This window comes from Calonectris borealis, chromosome Z (assembly GCF_964195595.1).
Source record: "Calonectris borealis chromosome Z, bCalBor7.hap1.2, whole genome shotgun sequence".
Lineage (NCBI taxonomy): Eukaryota > Metazoa > Chordata > Aves > Procellariiformes > Procellariidae > Calonectris > Calonectris borealis.
In genome coordinates, this window is record NC_134352.1 from 57,995,204 (window position 1) to 58,016,011 (window position 20,808).

General features: G+C 40.7%; 1 protein-coding gene across 3 annotated transcripts in view; it reads right to left on the bottom strand.

Annotated features, from left to right (window-relative positions):
- DOCK8 (dedicator of cytokinesis 8) overlaps positions 1-20,808 on the bottom strand; it is a 96,694-nt gene that overhangs the window by 27,501 nt on the left and 48,385 nt on the right. For all 3 annotated transcript variants that reach the window (XM_075137783.1, XM_075137784.1, XM_075137786.1), the window contains 14 exons: positions 20,170-20,287; positions 18,425-18,495; positions 17,641-17,779; positions 16,084-16,185; positions 15,239-15,334; positions 13,938-14,172; positions 12,829-12,993; positions 10,911-11,086; positions 9,037-9,132; positions 7,659-7,754; positions 6,717-6,866; positions 4,120-4,233; positions 2,935-3,090; positions 410-549 (listed from right to left, as the gene is read on the bottom strand). In XM_075137783.1, the coding sequence (XP_074993884.1) occupies positions 410-549; positions 2,935-3,090; positions 4,120-4,233; positions 6,717-6,866; positions 7,659-7,754; positions 9,037-9,132; positions 10,911-11,086; positions 12,829-12,993; positions 13,938-14,172; positions 15,239-15,334; positions 16,084-16,185; positions 17,641-17,779; positions 18,425-18,495; positions 20,170-20,287 (1,854 nt within the window). The remainder of the gene's footprint in view (positions 1-409; positions 550-2,934; positions 3,091-4,119; positions 4,234-6,716; positions 6,867-7,658; positions 7,755-9,036; positions 9,133-10,910; positions 11,087-12,828; positions 12,994-13,937; positions 14,173-15,238; positions 15,335-16,083; positions 16,186-17,640; positions 17,780-18,424; positions 18,496-20,169; positions 20,288-20,808) is intronic.

Below are 20,808 nucleotides of genomic sequence, written 5' to 3' on the forward strand. Positions count from 1 at the left end.
CATCTCCAAGCCACTTCACCACAATCAAAGAGCACCCAAATCTTTCAAACTTCCCATAAAAATTCAATATGGTGAAGAGAGGTGCTTAAAGAAAAGCACCAGACTCTGGCCAAAGTTTAGCTTACGCTCAGACAAAGGCAGAGGTATTTTAGAGAGAAGAGCAACTGAAATTTTAAGTTGTGTTCTCAAGCCATGTATTTAGCCAACACTATCGCAACAAATAGTATATTTTTATTTACTGAGACGAACATACTGCAGATAAAACAATGACTGGGTGACTGCTATGTTACAGAGTGACTCACTGAAAAGAGTGGGGAAAACAGGACTGCCCTGGAATCAAACTATGACCTTAGCAAGAGTAATAGTGTGACTCGATCCCATTCTAAAATCTGCAAATTGGGATACCCACCCCTCGCTGTCTGCGTCCAGCGCTGCTGCCAATTCAGTGAAAAGTAAGCCGGTCAGAAAGTGCTGCTGACGGTATTCAGCTGAGAGGTCAAACATACCAGCGATTTTCTGGTCCTGGAAACTAGAGCAGGAGCTAGAGTTCTGCAGAAGTATATTAGCAGTGTTAAAAAATGACCATTGAAATCAAAGCTTCTTAAAGAGGTTACAGTCACAGTCCATGTAGCTAACGAAAAATATCTACCGTAGGAAAAGCGCAGACTTTGAAAGAAAGTTGGACATTTTGGAGGAAAACATCTGAGTGAGAAATAAAAACCATCTAGTTTCAAATGCTAGGATGCAATCTCATCCTTTCCATTGTGTGCGAGCAACACATTTGACATTTTTTGAGATGTAAAATTCCTACCCTATATTCATTAGTTTGGACAGGACACAAAGTCAGAATTTTCTCCATGTTTATAACTCTTTATATTGCTCTTACTACTGCAGAGCAGACATCAGGCATCGTACAGCGAGAGGTCGCCCCTTCATTAAGAGGGACCTTGGCGTCAGAAGCTCTGCACTGCACCTTCTTCAGCATCCATGACATCTAGCAGGGAAGCAAGGTCAGGAAAGATGTGCAAACACAGATTTCCTTTCACCCTAGAAATCCTTGGCTGGCATAATTTAGAGCAGCCTTCAAACTGCTGTAACGTATGGCTATGACTGATATACAGCCAGCCCAGGAATGGAAAGTTGCTACTATGTATGTGTTGTGAACTTCTTAGCTTCTCCAATCATAGGTCTGTGCCACAAGTCACCTGGAATGTTTTCGTCCCCTGATGGGGTGAGCATAAGTCTTAGACTCTACTCCCCAGAGCAGCTACTGGGGTTTATGAGTCCAAATTTTGCTTTTAATTTATATTCTTCAATATTCTCTCCCAGTATTTCTGTCAGTCACCCGGGAATAGTCCCAGAAAACAAATACATGAAGTAGCAGTATACCACATTGTGGCAGCTGTCTTCCAGCATATTGGATCAAAGGAAACTCATGTCTCTGAGCAGCCCCATATTTTGGATCCATGTACTTAAGCCCACTCCCATTTCAACCTTAAGCAGACAGGCATTGGCTGTACTACATTTGTGTAGAATAATGTTAAAGTGTAGAGCACCCAGTTAAGTGAATGTGGCTTCTCTCCAAGAATTCCAAAAGATTTATTTACAAGGCCATATTTCTTACTGAAAATCTAACTCTAGCTCGGCAGCACTCCGGCAGATAGATCAAAATTACTGCAAGGGTGGTCAGCTAATATATTAAATCATCCAAGGGCCACAAAAGCCTTATTGATTTGTGCAGGTTGCATTTCATAGGTTACTCCTAAAGGAGAAAAAGAGTTGATGATGTTGCTTGAAGAAAAAATTATTAAACTGGTGTCTGCCCTGCTTTGACTTGCTAGAACTAATTGCAAGAGCTATGCTGAGTTCTTTTTTTCCCCATAAGCAGAAGAGTCCCATTTCTAGTTCTTTGGCATCCAGGACTAGCATTAAGCAAAACTATTGGGAAATCCTGGCCCTAACACCTTCTTGCTTTGCTTTTAAGACCAGGAAATACTTCAAGAAAATACTATTTACTGTTATTGACCTGCCAGAAGCCTTAAGGTATGAGATGTAGGACATCTTAGCATCCAACCAATTCTTTGGCAATGACACTTGAAAAAGAAACTATGAATTTGAACTGCTCTGTTACTCAGAGTGTTTTTGTACCTTCCACCATTCTTAGCTTCAGTTCCATTCCCCTGAGTCCAAGGGCCATGGCAATTATGGGGCATTGCACTGAAATGCTTCATCCCAGTCCTAACCTCTGCAAGACCATTGAGGTGGAAAACAGGCAGGCTAGCACCCCTTTGTTAGGGGGTCTGTCCCATGGTAAAAGCAAGATACCACTGGGGTGGGGAGGAACCCAGAACAAAGAATGATGCTATTTAAAAAAGAAAGCATGATAATCCCGGTCTGACAACACTAAGGCTCAACAGAAATCCATGATTCCAGGATATTGAAAACGGCAGTGTTTTAGTCACTAACTTACATAGTAGTAGCATCTACATCCACTTGGAGAAGAAGTTCAGCTAGAAGGCAAACGCACAGAAGGTTTGCTGTGCTCTGCTGCGTACCATAATTCTCCAAAACAGATATTGAAATACATATTTGTGGTTGTGTATGTATGGGATAGGTGCGCCTGTAAATTAGCCTTCAGAGCCATCTTCCTTTTAGACCTTGTATGTCTACCTTAACAGTCATTTTCTGTTTGCATGTTTCTAGAGGGGCACATATCTGTGTCATGTTAAGTTTTAACTTGTGTAGCGCCAGTTTTGGCGTAGTAGTCCCTTAGTCTTTATTCTTCTGCCCCTTTTCTTTCAAGAGGGAAGTTGTTCTCCCTGATCCAACAGTGGCTAATTCTAACCTAAGTATCTGTATATGGAGCAACATAAGTCTTTCTATACATGTGTGCTTCACGTGACGTTCATACAATATCATCTAATGGATGTCTACCTGGGAGGATAAGGAGGGGGAGGGGGATGCTGGAGCAGACGCGCAGGTCATGAAGAAGAGGTTCAGGTTGAGGTAATGCTCATGGCTGCAGAGAATTCTCAGGAACTCCAGTCTCATGGAAATCAGGGTGGAGAGTGAATTCAGCTTGTTTGAGAGCTAGAAAAGCAAACCAAAAAAGTGTCATGTGATGGGCGTGCACTATTTAAATTGCCATGCAGTGAAATATCCTGCTTCCTGAAACAGAAATAGGCAAATAGTCCAGCATGCATTAAAATGCTCAGTCGTTCCCTGTACCTAACTAGTTTCCATCCATTAGCTGCAATTTGTTTGGCAGTGATGGTGTCTCTCTTCCCCTCCCCGGCTGACTTATCAACTTCCAAAGAGACAATCAATTGGGTTTTTTCCTCCCAAAAGAAAAACATACAATATTTTTTCCCTTTTGCATAACACGAAGATTAAAACCAAACAAAACTCTGCTGAGTCTGTGGCAAACACATAAAAACTCCTGCTAGGCAACACACAGCGTCAGTAGTCTTGCCATTTCCCTTCATATGAACAATGACAAAAGTGGAGTATTGCAAATACTATAGGAAGCTGGGGTGATAGCCACCTTGCGTTCTCCTACCTACCATTAGCTGACAGAGGGCCTTCCTCTGACGGGAAAACTACAGCAGGTATATCAGGTCACAAAACAGTAGGAAAATTTTCCCTTGAAATACAACAAATAATTTCATAACAACATTCTGCATCATCATTTATTTTTAATTTTGGGAGGGCTTGTAAAGCAAGAAGACAGAAATGGATCATTTTGATTGAACCCCCCAAATCTAAATACTGTCCGTCGCAGCAGTGCACTGGAAGAGTCAGAGACCAAAAGCTGCTCTGTATGGTCTGCAGACCCTGCTGTTAAGGGATGTAAAAAAGTAAGGGAAGAAAAGTGGCTCCATGGATGCTCTGCAGCAGTGCAAGGTATGACATTTCTAACAGTCTTAACCTCCACTCAGTTTTCTCCTGCAGACCACAAATCAAAAGAGATTTAAAGTCTCTGCGTATGCAATAGGAAATAGGAAATTTACCTGGCCCTTTAACACAACTCAAAGGATCTTGATGGATAAATGAATCAAACAGAACGAACACCGGACTGGCCATAAGCCAAATGCAATCCCAATCATGCACGGTGCCTACCTGATTACAGTAATGCTTGATGAGATTAAACACAAATCCTCGGTCCATTAAAGAAAGAAGATCATACAAGAAAAACGCCAGGCTGATATTAATTTTTTCTGCTTGCTCACTTTCCTTTAAAAAAAGAAGAAGAAGAAAAAAAAGAATTGCAGTAATGGTGTATAAAACTTATATAAAGCTGAAAGACTTTTTAGAATCATTACAAACGTAGTGTAGGGTACAGCTCCCAGAACCATTTCATGGAACATACTGGACAAGATTGTTTCAGTTCTCCAATTTACGTGATCTTGTTAAAATTATACAGAATCACTCCTGTAAATGATTTCAACTGTTATAGCGTTCACAGAGGAATATCACAGGATGAAGGAACAAGTTTATCTATGCAAACCTTTGGGCTGACAACAATGAAACGGAATTTGAGACCTGTTCTGAGTTCCTTATGGGCTATAATCCTGCATATGCCTTTTTCTTTTTTTTTTTAATTGAAACTTTAACATTACAGAATGCTGGTTTAAGTACTTAAAACATAAAATATTGTTTTAAAATATTACTAAAAATCTGCACTGGCTCTGCTGATGGAATGCCAAGTATTCTGTTTAGAAATTTTAAGTGTAAAACTGACAGTTAGAAACACTGGTAAGATAAATCTGTGGGTTTTACCATTTAGCAGCTAAGCTCTTGCATGCTTAGAATTGGCCTGATTACCAGAGGTACACAACCCCCAAGTAAAAATCACAAAGAAGTTCACGTGCTCTCTCAAATAAGGCTACAGTTACTTCAAACATACCAATTTAAATCATAAAATCTCAGGGCATATATAGTTCACCAAGACGAATTTGTGGAGGTGCCTGCGGGATCTGCACACATTTAATGCTCAGAGCCCTCAGGTGGGTTCACTCAAGACTGACAGAGGAGATGACCACGAAAAATGTTGCCCCTACTCGTGTCTCTGACTAGTGAGAACAGGTGTGCAGCACCTCAGGGTAGTTACGATTTAATTTTTCATTTTTCAACCTTTTTGTTGCTGTTTAGGGATATTAAAAAAAAAAAATGTATATTTCCTACGATTTGGAATTTACACAGCAAAACATTTTTGTACTGTGAAGAAAAAATTAGTTTTCTGCTACCTTACCGGGTAGGCTAAAATATGCCAGACATATCACTGTAGAATCCCAGGGCAATCTGACATGCTCAACCATGTATTGAAACATAGATTATTACTGCTTGGATTTAAAAAGCAGACATACATACCTGCTGCTGCTCTGTATAACTATCCAATGGCCCTAATTCTGCAAACACTGCAGTGGGATTTTCACACATAATCAGGTTCTGTACACTCACTCTATCAAAATCAAATTGAATTAACAGCCCATAAAAACCTCCTGAGGAAGCCATAAAATACTAATCTCTTGGCAAAACCTACAGTTCCGTTAAAACATTTTTACTGTAACAAATTTTTATTACACAACGTATTTTTAAAAAAAAGTCACTGATGCCTTAAGTAAACATTTCTGTGGAAACGATTTCTCTGCACATGGCTATCACAGAAGCACACCAAAGGATCGAGCAAAGGGTAAAGCTTCAGGAACAACTTCTTGGTGGATAGTGACAATCACTTCTGCCATTCTTTGCCCTCTGTTTTCTGGTCTTGGCCCATTCCCAGTTTCTGCTCCTCAACAGAACAGCGGGGCACACATGGTGAAATGGATCAGGAAACTGAGCTGGTTGAAAAGTGACCCAGCAGGCCAGCTCTCCTGCCTGGTCTGCCCTGTGGCAGAGCACACTGCTGGGCTAGCACAGTGAATTTGGCAGCTCTGGGGCATGAAAACAAGTCCGTTGCAACAACTGAACAAACAATAGTCACCCAGTGCCTATCTGTGACCTTAGTTTTGTCTACTGCCCAGTGTGGAGAGACATCAGTGATGTAAGCTGACAGCTAAATATATATTACATTTTGTGATCCTTTCAACTTTATGATCTGTTATATCAGTGCAACTTGTTAAAATATATCAGGAGAAAGAATTTCATGGGATTTAGATCTTATTTCTTGTCTTTAATTTTCATGTGGTCGGTGCCTCTTTAAAGAGATCGGGAGTTAGATCACTTGTGGCGGGATTTTGCAACCCTCAGGAGGAATACTGCCTTCATATTGCATAGCCCACTGCTATCAGAGAAGTCAAATGTGGAATAAAACACTATGTAGCAGAAATTAGAGTAGCAGGAAAGGGGGCTAAAAGGAATAAGCCCTGCTTGGGCTGCAGTTTGGTGCCCTGGCTAACCTGGCATAAAGCAGCACTGCCACTGAAAATGGGTGTCCAACCTCTCCTGTTGATGGGAAAGGGGATTCCCTCCCTGCACCCTGCAGCCACACTGAGAAGCAGGCTAGGGAGCCAAGCTGAAAAAAACAAACTGTCTGCCAGGGGAGCATGAGCCTGCCCCTTGCACAGCCACAATCTCGCTTAAGGTCCATGTGAGAATACCGCCTCAGTTTTGGCCTAATTCTAGCGACACTGTGGGAGGTGAAATGGGATTAAATACAGCTCAGTGTAACACAGGGTAAATAGCAAGGATCCATGGTGCTTATTTCATGCACTTACCTTCTGTGGTTTGACTAAAAGTGCAGCAATCTCTGAAGTAACCACGTTAACTATAGTGGTAATATCATCTTTGAAGCGATCAGAGAACCGGCTTCTTCGTGGGTTGTCTTGCTTCTCTATGTTGTGAACATACTGAGCCATACTCTTTATCTGCAAAGTAGACAAAAAAAATTACAAAAATGTTCAAACTGGAGGTAAAACTACTGCTTTAAGTTAGTCCATGGAAGTAAGATTCCCTACTTGTTTTTCCCTGAATGTAATTACTCTCATCTTCTCAGAGCTGCTGTGATAAATCCTACATGTGCTGGCAATGACAACAGAGAGCCTGAGACTCAAATACAGACACTGATTGCTGTTCATGTTCACGCAGTTGGCTACTCTCAGCACCTGAAATCAGAATGACCCTCCCCCGTCCTTTGCATCTGTAGCTCTGAAATGCTGCTGTTTGCAACTTTTGCCCTTCATGGTGACAGACAGGGAGTGACACTTCTGGAATTAATTCTTGACCTGCTCTTGGGTTGCTTATATGCTGCCAGTGGAAATCAGTATGGTTTTTCCACTGACATCCATCATCTCAGGGCCCTGTGAAACTGTGAGTTTGGGGACCCTTGTCACTGCTCCCATGTTGTTAAGAAAATGGAAAAGACAGGAACAGGTATTCACAGAAAAGAAAGGACTCAATTTGATGTCTGTCTTTCAGCCTTCTGCAAGCTGTGGACCGCTGTGCATATAGTTCATGCAGGACTTTGCCATCACAGGCTGTCAGTGGGGAATGGGGGTGAATATGGAGAATTCTTTAGTTGTACTTCCATTATTTGGGACTTCTCCTTTTCACACTGGGGCTGAATAACCGTAGAGATCACCACCCAACTAAATCTGTATCTGGAATGCCTGCTACATTTCACCACTAACTTACTATAAAATACCACTATAAAATCTTACCAGGAGCTCAAAGAAGAACCAGGCATATTTGAAGACAGATTCTCTCACCATACCCGTGCTGACCACCATCTGCAGTGCCAGCTCCTCGTGGAAATGCTAGATAATAAACACAGAGTGTTGGGAAATGGCTTTTGAATCAACTCATCTTACAGTTTCAACATACCCCCTCCTCCCTGTGGGAAACTCCCCCATACTGGAAAGTCAGCAGCTGGATGGGGTGTAGACATCCCTATAGGACGAGAATGCAGATTTGACCAAAATGACATATAAGGAATGTTGGTGGCAAACAGACTTTGGGACCCATTTTTCTGTGGATCCAGAACCCCGGACAGCTAAACTGGGAAATGCCTTTGCCCAGGTCACGTTGCCCTCTACCCACTAAGCATTTCCATTTAGCACATCCATGTTTTTTGAGAGAAGGTAGAAGTAAGATTGTCTCTGTGGTGGGAGAGAAGGACACAGCAATAACCACAGCAGAGCTTGTATGGAGGTTTGTAGTTGGAGACAATACTCTTTGCAGTGAGGTCTGACCATAAGACACCCAATCGCAACGATCTAAACTTTTAGGAAACTCAAATCTGGATAAAAAAATTATTGCAATATCTATTTTCTATTCCTGATACAAACAATAAAGCTAATGAGATTCCTAAGCACATTTACACTGAATAGGAAATATGAATCCATCCAACATTCAGATTGCATATAAACCTCTATGCTTTTTGGTAGAAATCAAACCAATAAACAGGAGTAAGAAAGGAGAGTTTCTTAACTGTAACTCAGATTCTGAACTGCTCATTGCAGGGTTTCTCCCCTGCTTCTTCACCCAAAGCCACTGCTGCTGATCAATGCTAAACACAAGATACAGCTCTGGAAAAGTTATCTATGTGATATGGTATCTTCTATGTTGTTAGAAAGCTATTTCGGAATACATACTCAAGATAGGAAGGAATTTCTTGGTTCTATAAGCTACAAAAAGGGGAAAAGAAAAACATTCTTTACAGATGAAAGAGATGGCAAACATTTCTCAATGAAGTTTACTGTAACATGTAAAGGCAGGTATCCAAGGGTAAACAGGAGTGGAAAAAGGCAGAGGCCCTAATACCTTGAGAAAGAGAGCAAAGGGAGGATCCAGGCAGGCTGCTACTTGTCTAAATCTGTCCTGGAAAAAGAATCTAAAGACTCTGGAGCAGAAGCAGAAAAGTTTGGATAATATTTACCCCCTGATTCAATATTCCATCACAAACTCCTTTTTTGATAAAACTGGTTGTTATTTTTTCTCTTTCTCCCCTCTCCTCATTTAGAAGCGCTAATTACCAGCACTGTCTCAGGAGGTTCCACGCTCTGTTAATGTGCACCCTCACGCTTAGTGGTAGGCTACCTTTTTATTGGATGGTCTCGGGCTTGCACAAGTGCTTGGCATGTCATTTGTTCCTTCAACATAGAAAGACATCCGACTGGAGCTGTGATCCATAGGCTGGAGGGCATAGCCAGAAGAAATACATAATAGTAAGTTAATATGTAACTTAAGCTAATTAACAGAGAAGAAATCAGCAGCGGTGGTTTTTTTGAAAGGTATGCACAGATGTTCACTAAACAGCTCTTCTCTTTCTTTCTCCCCATCCCCCTTCCCAGTGGTGGCCAAAGACCACCTCAATGCAGCAGCCGCAGGAGCGTGCAAATGCCAACACTGCCATCACCTGCCCAATTTCAGCACTGCAGTTGTATTTTGTAAGCGCTACAATTCACCCTTTCAAGGGTAACTGTTATTTAAGCTTATCCGGTGGCTCTACATCCGAAATTAACTAGCACCTGGGAGTCTTCCTTCCATTAAAAGTAATGCCAATTTAAAAGGCAGTGAAATGACAGTAGCCAATTGTAAATTGCTACATTTATCAATGTGATGAAGCTGTAATATCAAACACTTTAATTTTGTATTAATTTGGGGAAAAAAATGCCTTGAGCTCTGTTTTTTTAGGACACAGTACATTAGAGTAAACATCATGAAGCTACTAAGTTCAAACCTACATTATTAAAAATTGCTATGGATGAACATGTATGCCCATATAAACAAAGCAAATAGATTGGCAAAGCCTGTGCATCTTACTAGTTCTGGTTTAATTTGCTGAAGACAAGCACCCATTCACTTTAACTGGAGAGGCACGTGATCATTCAGTGGAAAAAAAGACTTCAAAATGTTTCTGAAAATAACTTGCTTGAGAAGCAGTATTTTACATATGTAACTCTCAAAGAAAAGGGAGGGGGGATACGGTTCAGAGCTCAGCAGACATGTTGCTGCGGAGCTCTGCCAGGGCTGCAGCTAGGAGCAGGCTCCTTGCACAGGGCAAAAATCTTGCTTTTGTAAGAGGCACAGCTTCTCAGCTCCTGCAGAATGGGAAACTCTAGATTTTGGTTTCCACAGACAGCTGAGCACAGCCATCCTCATAAAGCTCTGAGATGAGCCTGGGATGCTATAGACCAGCAAGCACCAGGTGCCAATCAGGGAAGCAAAATCCTGCTTCTTGGCTGTCATCGTCCTTTCTGTATTGCAGGCTGTTGGTGGCATATGTAGTTGTGGATGAGAAAGACAGAAGAAGTTTGTGTTTCTCTCTGTGGTTGAATTAAGTATTTGGAAAGACCCAGATATAAAATATGCACATGGCATCTGCACTATAGCTGATATGAAATCATGGGGCTGCTGTCATATAAATTGCCTACTTTTTTTTCTAACGGGAAACTATTTAGTACTAAACAGGCTCTGACATTTAAAAAAAAAAAAAAAGAGTTAAAAGGAGCAAGAATAAATTATCAGTGCATTTTAGGAAAACTATTTGCCTTCCGAGGACTCTTTCACCCTTTTCAGAAAGTGAATCTGTTCCCAATGTAATCAATAGTAGTCTTTTCTCACACTGACTCTGCAAACTGAAGCAGTCCATGTCACCAGACGTGAACAGAAACTAAATGTCAGGAAGAACAGCAGAGTGAGGCATGTCAAAAAAGCAAATCCCTTTGTGGAGTATCTAAGCCTCAAACAAGGGGCAGAGTTCTTACCTCTTGCTCTCTTCACTGATAAGAGACACCAGAATTTAGCAATGTGATTTAACATGTGCCTATGCCCAATCAGATAAACAGCAAATGGTTCTAGTGATACATACAGTGCATTTACAAGAAGCAAATGCAACCCTCAAAGAGCAAAACTAGATTATTAGATTTTGGCCCGTATAATTCTCCAGATATTTGACTTCGTTCCCTTACCTTGGATGACATGATGTTTTTGACCTCCTCATCAGTAGCTGTTTGTGTAACAGCGATGTCAGGATTGCTGCAGCTTATCACTCGGCTCTGCAGGAGTTTACTCCCAACAGACACTGCGGAAGTGCGTCCAAATGTGTAATAACGAGATTCTGTCAAAATGGCACTGCTGCCTGCACCTGCCCATAGGGAGATGTTTGAACTAAGACTAAAGGATATATATATGAGACAAACATGAGATTCAAGACAGCTTTGCTCAGTGCTGTTATAGCATCAGAATTTTGAATAGCATAAAGCTACTGAAAATCTCACCACCAACTGCTTCATTAACAAATTACATAGGCATTGAATGATAAGGTGCAGATGTTTTCCAAGTCAACAGCTCACAGGGTGATTGCAAAAGCAGTCAAGGGCTACCTGAGCAACAGCACTATTTCAATAGCTTTTTCTTCTTCCCATCAACTTTTATTAATTCGCTGTAGATTAAGACAAGATTCAGAGGCCTAAACAAAAAATACCACCTTCATCACATATCATTTAACACCATGTTCAAAGTATCCAAGGAAGCAGGGAGCACTGCCAGCAGGAATTTCACTAAATGGTTACCTAGTTTTCAGCTTCCCCACGGACCTTTTTTTTCCAGGATAAAGAATTTCGAAGGGTAGGCAAGCTCAGAGATTTCAGCACATCCTAACATCAGTCTAAACATCCCTCAAGGGGGATTTCAATGAATATTTGAAAGGGAAAAGGGCCTACATATCTTTAGCTTCCAGAGCACACCTGCTTGGTGGTAAGTCAGTTAATATATAGCAAGTGATCAAATGAATCCTATAGGCTGTAGGACAATGGGCTGCAGTAGAAAAAACAGAATGATTGAGGTTGGAAGGGACCTCTGGAGGTCATCTGGTCCAACTCCCCTGCTCAAGCAGAGCCATCTAGAGCCCGTTGCCGAGGACCATGTCCAGATGGCTTCCTAATATCTCCAAGGTGAGAGATTCTACCACCTCTCTGGGCAACCTGTGCCAGTGCTCGGTCACCCTCACAGGAAAAAAGTGTTTCCTGATGTTCAGAGGGAACCTCCTGTGTTTCAGTTTGTGCCCATTGCCTCTGGTCCTGTCACTGGGCACCACTGGAAACAGCCTGCCTCTGTCTTCTTTGCACCCTTCCTTCAGGTCTTTGTATACATTGAAGATTGTCCCTGAGCCTTCTCTTCTCCAGGCTGAACAATCTTAGCTCTCTCAGACTTTCCTCATTGGAGAGATGCTCCAGTCCCTGCATCACTTTCGCTGCCTTGGCTGGTTTCTCTCCATGACTCTCATGTACTGAGGAGGCCAGAACTGGACACAGTACTCCAGGTGTGGCCTCACTAGTGCTGAGTAGAGGAGAATGATCACCTTCCTCAACTGCTGGCCAACGTACAGGATTTTATCCTCTGATGACATCCCTAATGCCATGGAGAAATCGGCAGAGCTTGGCCCTATGCTACTTGGCAGTAAGTTAGTTTGCACAGAAAGTAGTTTACTGATGTACAGGCGAGTAAGACATTGGCATCATAAGGCCATTTCTGGAGGAAATTCCTCTAAGGAAAGCCTCAGTTTAGGAGATGTCTCGCACTTTCATCTTCAGGAAGCTGCAGTGTTGCATATAGCTGTGGAGTCCTCTCACCTCAACCCTGCATCTTAAATGAATGACTGAGACATAGAGATTATGCGGGGCAAGTCCACGTTGCTCTTTGCAGTGCTGAGATCCCTGACCTTCTACTGAGAAAAACGATATATCTGAACAGTGCTGTGCTTAAACAGCATGCAGTTGGGGTCTGAAAAGTTGTGTTTGCTATTTTATAGGCCTTCTCTCAGAAGCACCATTCTGAATAGCATGTATCAAGAAAAAAGAATACTTCTGCAACTCTTACCAATATTACCTGGTTTGACTACTTCTCTTTGAGGGTCTGGCAGACGAAATACATAGTAGACATAAGATGCCAGGAGGCAGTTCCTCCCATGCTGGTCTTTGCTCAGGTCTTTGCTGTTGTGGAGACTGTTCACTATTGCAACCACAGATTCAAAGGCAAACTGTGAGAAGTTGGCTGTGAAACAAATGCAAGAATTAGTCTCAGGACTGAAGGGCATAATATAATTAGGTGAGGGCATTCTTTGTACCAACAACTAGTAATCCTACATGCTTTAATTCAGTTCTTAAGAAATTCAGAGCTCCAGACAGCAACTGCTATACCTGGCCAGACCCAGACATAGGCCAATAACCACTCTTCAGTAGACCCACTGACTTTCAACACAATCACTGCTACTCCATCACTTTCCTCATAAAAGCAGTAACTGTTAATTACCATTTCTAGCAGACTTCACACATTTCCTATAAAATACCTACTTGAAGAACACTAAGACTCATCATTCTCCAGCTGACAGACAAATACAAGCTAGCAGGCTTTTCCACAAATATAGTGGATGACAAGTGTTGATTACCAAAATGACATAGGAAATAAACTACACCACTGTCTCCAAGTTTGATTTCCCTCCAGAGTTAACATATGTGATGGGCAACCGGCAGCCTCAGTAACAGAAAAATCTGTGTGCATTACTATACTCTCTCTGTTTTTGTGCTCACCGAATTCTGACTAAAGATATTTGGGAAGAGGATATGGTGCAGTCAGCAATGTCAGCTGTAGGATAAGTGATTTTGCTGGTGTTTTCCTTGCAAAACAACTGAATTCCAAACAAATTTAAACGACAATCCACTTTGTGACCTGTATTTCCAGACAAATAAACTACTACAATTTAACATACCTCCCAAGCAGAGTCTGAGACTCTTATATGTAGGGGGGGAAAGGAGAGAAGGCAGGAACGCAGTTGAACCTGATTAAATTGTGCAGCGAAACTGAGTCTTGAGAACCAAAACTCTTTCTGAAGTGGACTACCCCAAATACTAAATCTGAGCCTGGATATTTAGCAATTATTTCCCCCACATCTCTAGGTTGCTTGCACTACCTCTCCAAGCCCATGCACCGGTAAATACCTGTCTGGCCAGCTATGACCATGGGCTGTACAGCCAGCTGGAAAAGTTTATCTAGTACCAAATGTAAAAACAAGACAAGAGGTTCAAGGCGTGAAGAATTCAAACAGATAATGCTGAGTTTCAATTCATGTTCCAGTGTAGCCTCTGTAATCTTCTGGTCCATTAGTCGAATGGGGAACGTCACTTGACTTTCCAGAGAATGGCACAGAGTGAAGAACTTCTCCAGGTGGTTGTCCTGCAAATACAGCGCACTCACAGTTAACAAAGTTGATACAGTTCAGGCTGCTGCTAGCTAAGCAAAGCTTGATTGTCCCACCTGATGGGATGAGAGAAAATATTTTCACCCTTCTGGCTTGCCCTAGAGATCTATTTGTAAGGCAGCTGTCGCAGCCTTTTGTTTGGTCCTTTTCATGTGACTCAAATTCAGACTCTGGTTGGATCAGATTAAAAGCAGAAAAGTTAAAGTCCTCACTAAAGTGATTGCTTTGTTTCATGAAAATACTGTTCACTCTTTCCAATAAAACTCCACCACATCACACGTCTATAGTCCCTCTGTCACCCACACATAAGTTCCAGCTACGTACAAGTTACGTGCCTTATGAGCATGCCCTACTTGTATTTAAAAAGCATGCTGCAAAGGGATGATGGACCTGCTTCAGACACAGGGTCTCCAGTGTTAGGACATAGCTATCATGTTAACTAGAATGGGATGATGGGTAGGAAACATTGTAAAGCAGCAGAAGCAAAATAAAGTTGCTCTGCTTCAAACCAGTATCCCAATAAGATGGGCAAAGCTCCAATTTCCTATCACATTTAAATGACCAGAATCACAGAGTTCTCATTCAGCACTAAGTTTGTGTCCCACATGGCATAGATGGCTGAGCTGCCTAAAGCACTCCGGCAGTATAACCTGTCCCTACAGGTGGGGGAGGTGCTATGTCTCTGCAGATGTAGACACGTTGTCTGAACTAGCCTTGCAGGATAGAAGATGCAGACTGCAGAAACTGCCAGTGTCTTTCCAACATAGTCTAAGTAGACCCTTGCTGAGCTGAGATGACACCAGGCTCCCTGTTGCTTGATGTGACTTGGTGCTGAGAGTGCTCATTTGTTCACTTGTACTGATTTCATTTCTCCAAAGGATTTCATACACTGAGGGTATCAGGTTACTTCCATAGCTGTTAATTGTTTTTAAACCTGTGTGGGCTTAAACATTTCCATTTCATAAACCTCCTAAGTCGGCATGGACATCTGAATTCTCTTTGAAATGAAACTACAGCTGTGTATTGCTTCTGATGCATTACCTGAGTGTGAACAGATGAGACAGCTTGCACTTCAACATTGAAAACACCCTTGTGTCCTTCAACCCACTTAATAGGTGGTGTCTGAGATGGAACTTTCTGTGACAGAAAAGAAATGTGGGAATCATCACCTTCCTTATAACGATCAAATAGAAAATCTGTTTACACAGGGGTCTATTCACGCTCTTCACTTCATTTTAGATATCTGAATTCAGTGCCATACAGAGGACCACAGCTAGGTATCTTACTGTTCTCATAGACTAGATGGAGAGAAGCTGATCATTGAACAATGAAATTTTTAGCACCTCAGCTGGATGCCTAGCACAGACAGTGCGAATATGCATCTTCTGATGGGATATTTTTAAGATTAGCAGTTCCCAGATAAAACACTGCCAAAGGCACTCCATGGTGATGTGGTGCAGTTTTAACCCTCTGGACAGTTTCCTACTTGCCATATTTACTCAGAGGGCACAGTTTTCTGCTCCAGTAGCAGCACCTGATTCCATTTCTCCTCCCTCTCCCACACAGCCACAAAAAAATGAGCAAATCATCCTATGGAAGAAAACAAATTATTGACTTAACACCCTCTAAACAAATGTATCCCTGATTAGACAGTTTACAAGGATTTGCTTGGATAAATAACTTTAAAAAACACAATATAACAATATAAAATAATAATAATAACACCAGTGACAATAATAACAACAACATTTTTCTCCAGAGCTTTTCCCTTTTAAAGTACAAAAAGGAGGCATTATCTACAAGCAGACAGCAACATTAGTTTGTAAACACTTATGCTGTTCTTCTACATCAGGAAAATATTTTATTTTCATAATTTTCTTTGTTACCTCAGGAGAGTGAATTGAATAGTGGAAAGGCAGCTTATCCAATGCAACAGGAAGACAATAATGTCCAGTTTGAAGACGATCATTTAATAGAATTGGCAGCCACTGAAACAAATGAAGAGAAAACACTGCAATATTCATGACTATATATGATGAAGGCTATTTATCTAATTTGTTATGTACAGTCAACAAAACAACAAATGAGATATTGACCCAAGCTTCTCTGTTCTAACCCATTCAACAGTAATTTCTTTGCATTTTAAATTCACTGATAGCTACTGTAAAAAAATGTACAAGACTGCTTTACAAACCATCCCTTTTGAAGAAAATAAACACAGAACTTTTCATGTGTGACATATATTTTTCTAATATATCCTACCAGAAGGATTTAGTGGAGTCCATGTTTTCACTTAAAAAATCAAGTATCTTGAATAGACTGATCCTTGGTTTTGAAGCAAATCAACAGAGTTGAAGTTTTGGTAAGGATAAATTAAACATCTTGGTTGTGGTCATCATAAGGATTAAGGCCAGAATGACTCTGTATTGATATTTGAACACACTTAATTTTTCTTCTATTCAAGTGTGAAAGAGGCTGTGCATTTGAGTATCACAGGGCAGAAACATTTTGTATTTAAGTGAACAGAAGCTTGACAATTAAGTCCTCGCTTATCTCAAGTCTTGCTCCTGAACTACAAACTAATTTACTTCTTACCAATCCCATTGACGTTGGTGGGACTATATCTGTCCATAAAGGAAAGTCCATTTAAAGGATTCTCAGTACTGGGATCGAAAAAACCCACAAACTTCACAGCAGGAACATATGGAAAGCACTTGCCTGGCCCCACAGCTCAATTGCTGACCATAACACTAAGACTTTCAAATCTGAAGTATTATCAACATCTATGCTTTCCTCTTATTTTAAAATCTCTCCAGTTAACAATATCTATCGATAAAGAAAAAGGTCAAAGAGACTATGGTACAATATGTATTTCTTAAGCTAAAACATGCTAGTCTCAATATGAAGATAATGAATGCAAGAGAATTACATTTTACCTTCTAGATTCTTTCTGTTTTTTAATTTTGATGTGGGTAAAAGGCACTTTAGAACATAAATGATATGCCATGTAAAACCTAATTGAAAATATTATATTAGTTGTTACCTCATGTATGAACATGTTAGATAACAGTAAATAATTGTAATTGCGTATGTTTTAGGGTGTTTTTTTTGCAATAAATAGAATCTAACAGAATTAGGCGATATGCTACAAAGCATTGCTGTTGCAAATATTTAGGTGCATACTTAACTTCAGTTGCGTCAGGTGAATTCATCAACTTCAAAGACACTTAACAATGTAAAATTTTAGGATGAGGATGTAACATAGCACAGATTGCATCTGGTTTCTGTGAATTGACATTAAGACCTCCCACTGGTTTTGATATATTACCATAACCAGAAAGGGAACATGTGACAAAATTCTTGACAAGCAAAGGGTCTGTTTGCATGGGATGTAGATACATACACACACACACCCCTCCCCGCATATATCACATGGAACTTACTGAATACCCGAGGAGGGTTTCCACAGATGCTCCTTGCTTTGGCTGGCAGCTGATGTGATAGAATGTGAACAATAGATGGTGTTTCTCTGTGAGTTTTGCTGGCAGCTTAATTTTTACTTCTTCATAAAAATCAGGGGACCTGTTTAGAAAAAATGCCAACATATTTCCAGTGTAAGTACGAGACTGAGCAGAAGGCAAATTTGCCAGTAGGCTTTTAGATGCTATGGTTATAAAAACTGTATAAATCCTGCGAAAAGCCTCAGAGCTGAGTTAAATGAAGTGCATATATATACAGCTATATTTATGAACTATCTACAGCAGAAAGAGCATAGATGGTATCATCAGCTTTCACCCATCTCTATACTTCCGAAAACATTCAATCTTAATTCTGGGTTCCAGCATATTTATTGTGTAAATCCTAAATCCCGAGTCCACATTCATGAGAACGAGAATGCCCCTTCAGCTCTTTTGGATCTGTGAATTCATCGAAGTGAATGCTGTTACAAAATTGTGCTTCCTGCTCCTGCTCCTTAATCTTCAGATTAGGAATATTCTCAACTAACCTCTGAAAAGCTCCAAACAAGAAAAGCAATGGTTGCTTATGCAATGGCCACTTAAGCAAATGCATGTAGCAATCCAAATTAGATATGACAAATCTGCATAAAATGTAAATGTTTAAAGTGGATTAGTACCAGCACTCCTTGATGAAGTATGTAGGCTAAGAATTATGTGAAGAGGTCATGATTTATACTTCTCAAGTCATACAAATAGTAACAATACTTACTTATTATGATATGTGACAGCTGTGTATATTTCTTGCACAAATTCTGGGCTTGAAGATTTCCCAAAAATTACCTATATTAAGAAGAAAAGAAAGTAATAGCAGTCAGGTCTAAAGCGTTTAATTGTCCTCATCTTGTAAATTTTAAGACAGTATCTAAGGGCTGAAAATGACTCTTCAATTTTATCTTAGCACGTTGACACAAACATCTTATTACCAAGCATCTTCCCAACACACCATTCAGAGTAAAACACCAGGAAAATGGAGCAGAGGTCATTTCCGGAGCCACTGACTACCTCACATCTCATTCTCCAGTCATGCACTAAAAAGTTAGGAATTGCAGGAATAAAGTTCTGGTAAGCCTTTTACACATTGTCACATTACATTTAACTAAATGCTAAAAAGTTAAATTAAAATTATATTGAGAAGTTTGTTTTTCAGTTGTAGCTTGCTCATTTAGGATGAGATCCATCTCACCTTACTTTAGAGGTCCAAACTTCTTTCACAATCAATTAAGAGAAATAGGCATTTTTGGTGCTTGATTTGCTTCCCTTATTTCAGATACAGCCTCATGGTAAGATCCTGGATTCCAGTAACTTTAAAGGGAGCCCTGGAAGATGAGCTTAGACAAGGGTATCTGTACAGCACAAGTCTATATGTATTGAGATGAAGCTCTCTCACAGTGGAGAGGGATGCCAGATGAACTGTGTCTGTCCTAAGCAGAGTCAAAACCTAATCGTAATATGGGCAGAGTTTAAGGAAACTATGCAGTTTTGTGTAAAAGACGGTGTTACATTCACATGGCACAGCTCCAGCTCTGGAAGAAACATGGCTTGGGAAAACACTGTGCTGATGCTTTGATTTTAATTCCAGAGCGCATGTGGAGTAAGGCTGCGAAGTATGCACTGTGCAGTGTCAGCACGCTGACAAAGACTGGTCAGGTGACAGCCCTTGCTCCAACATATTGTTGGATTAAAGTTCCTCCAAGTAATATTTCCATTCATTTTTCCCCTTCACAAAAGATTTTATCCCAATGTCATTCTCAAATAGCCAATTACACTGTCTGAAAATTTCCCCCAAAATTCAGGCTAAAGCAGATGTCTGGGTTAGAACACTTCAAACTGAACATCTGAAGCTTGGTAAAGCTGAAGAGAGGATGTTATAATGAGAAATGTTGAACAACCTGAACATAACAGTGCTGCTTGCTCTGCTAATAGTACACACGTATGCCCTAACACACAGTGTGTTTCAAACACAGAAAAATCTACCTACGCTGCATGATTGTGCACCCGTTCAGATTCAGGCAATGAAGATCCCAACTTCTACCTTCCGGTGTTACACCCGAGTATTTGTGTACACATACAGTCCATACAGAGGAGTTACACTGGAAGATAGACTACATCATTCTTAAAAGGTCTCTGAAGCTCTGTGAATTTTACCATTAGAGTTTCCAACACAGCATTGATTTAATATGATGTCACTCGTCTGAAAAAAAGGTAGGAAGACTTCGATAAGAGGGAGTAATATGCCTCTGTTCCACTCGAGTGACAAGTCTTTCCTGTTGTGGGTAGGGACTACAGCCCTGCTTTCTGATGAGAATGACAAGCTTCACAAGCTCTCTGATGTTAGGCTTCCTAAGGTCCCACTAGAAACTGTGGTGATGGGAAGTGAACAGTCAGTTATCTCTTCAGAGTTTCCTCAGGAATGCACGTAAGCAAAAGTCGCTAAGAAATCTCAGCATTTATTACCGGCATTGCACAGGACGGGTCTTCGCCACACATAAACTGGATCTTGATGGTAATGTTTCTTGCAGAAGCCGGTCGGTTAGCAAAATTCAGCCTCTGAGGGTAAACATAGAGGAGATTTCTGGAAGAAAGAAAAGAAAGAATAAAATGCTTAAATGGCAAGCATTTGCATTTCAAAATGAAGTACACAAACTAGTATTTGCTGATTCCTCTCCCTGCCCTTCAATTCCAGCTAGGTAGTGAAAGCTTTGCCAGAACTCCATTTCAAAAGTTCTCAAGGAAAAGGTAAGTTCTTGCTGTGACACATAGAACATCCTATGATTAACGTTTCTCATACAGTAAGCTGCGTCTTTGAGAAGGCAGTCTTACTCTCTCTCTTTTTGTTTTGGAAATATGTAATTCCCAGGTACAAATGAATGAATATCTTTGCTTGATGTAATGAAAAGCAGGAATCTTTCAAGAAAGCAGCTCCCTTCTCAGCTGTGAAGAATCAGATTTTGGAAGGGGTAAGGAATCACGCAGAGGTGACAAAAGCAAGTAAACCAGCAAATAAAACCAACAACTGAAGTTCATACATTCCTAGCTTATAGAATAAAATGACATATATTCCTAGATTATGCAAATCAAAAAGCAGTATCAGTG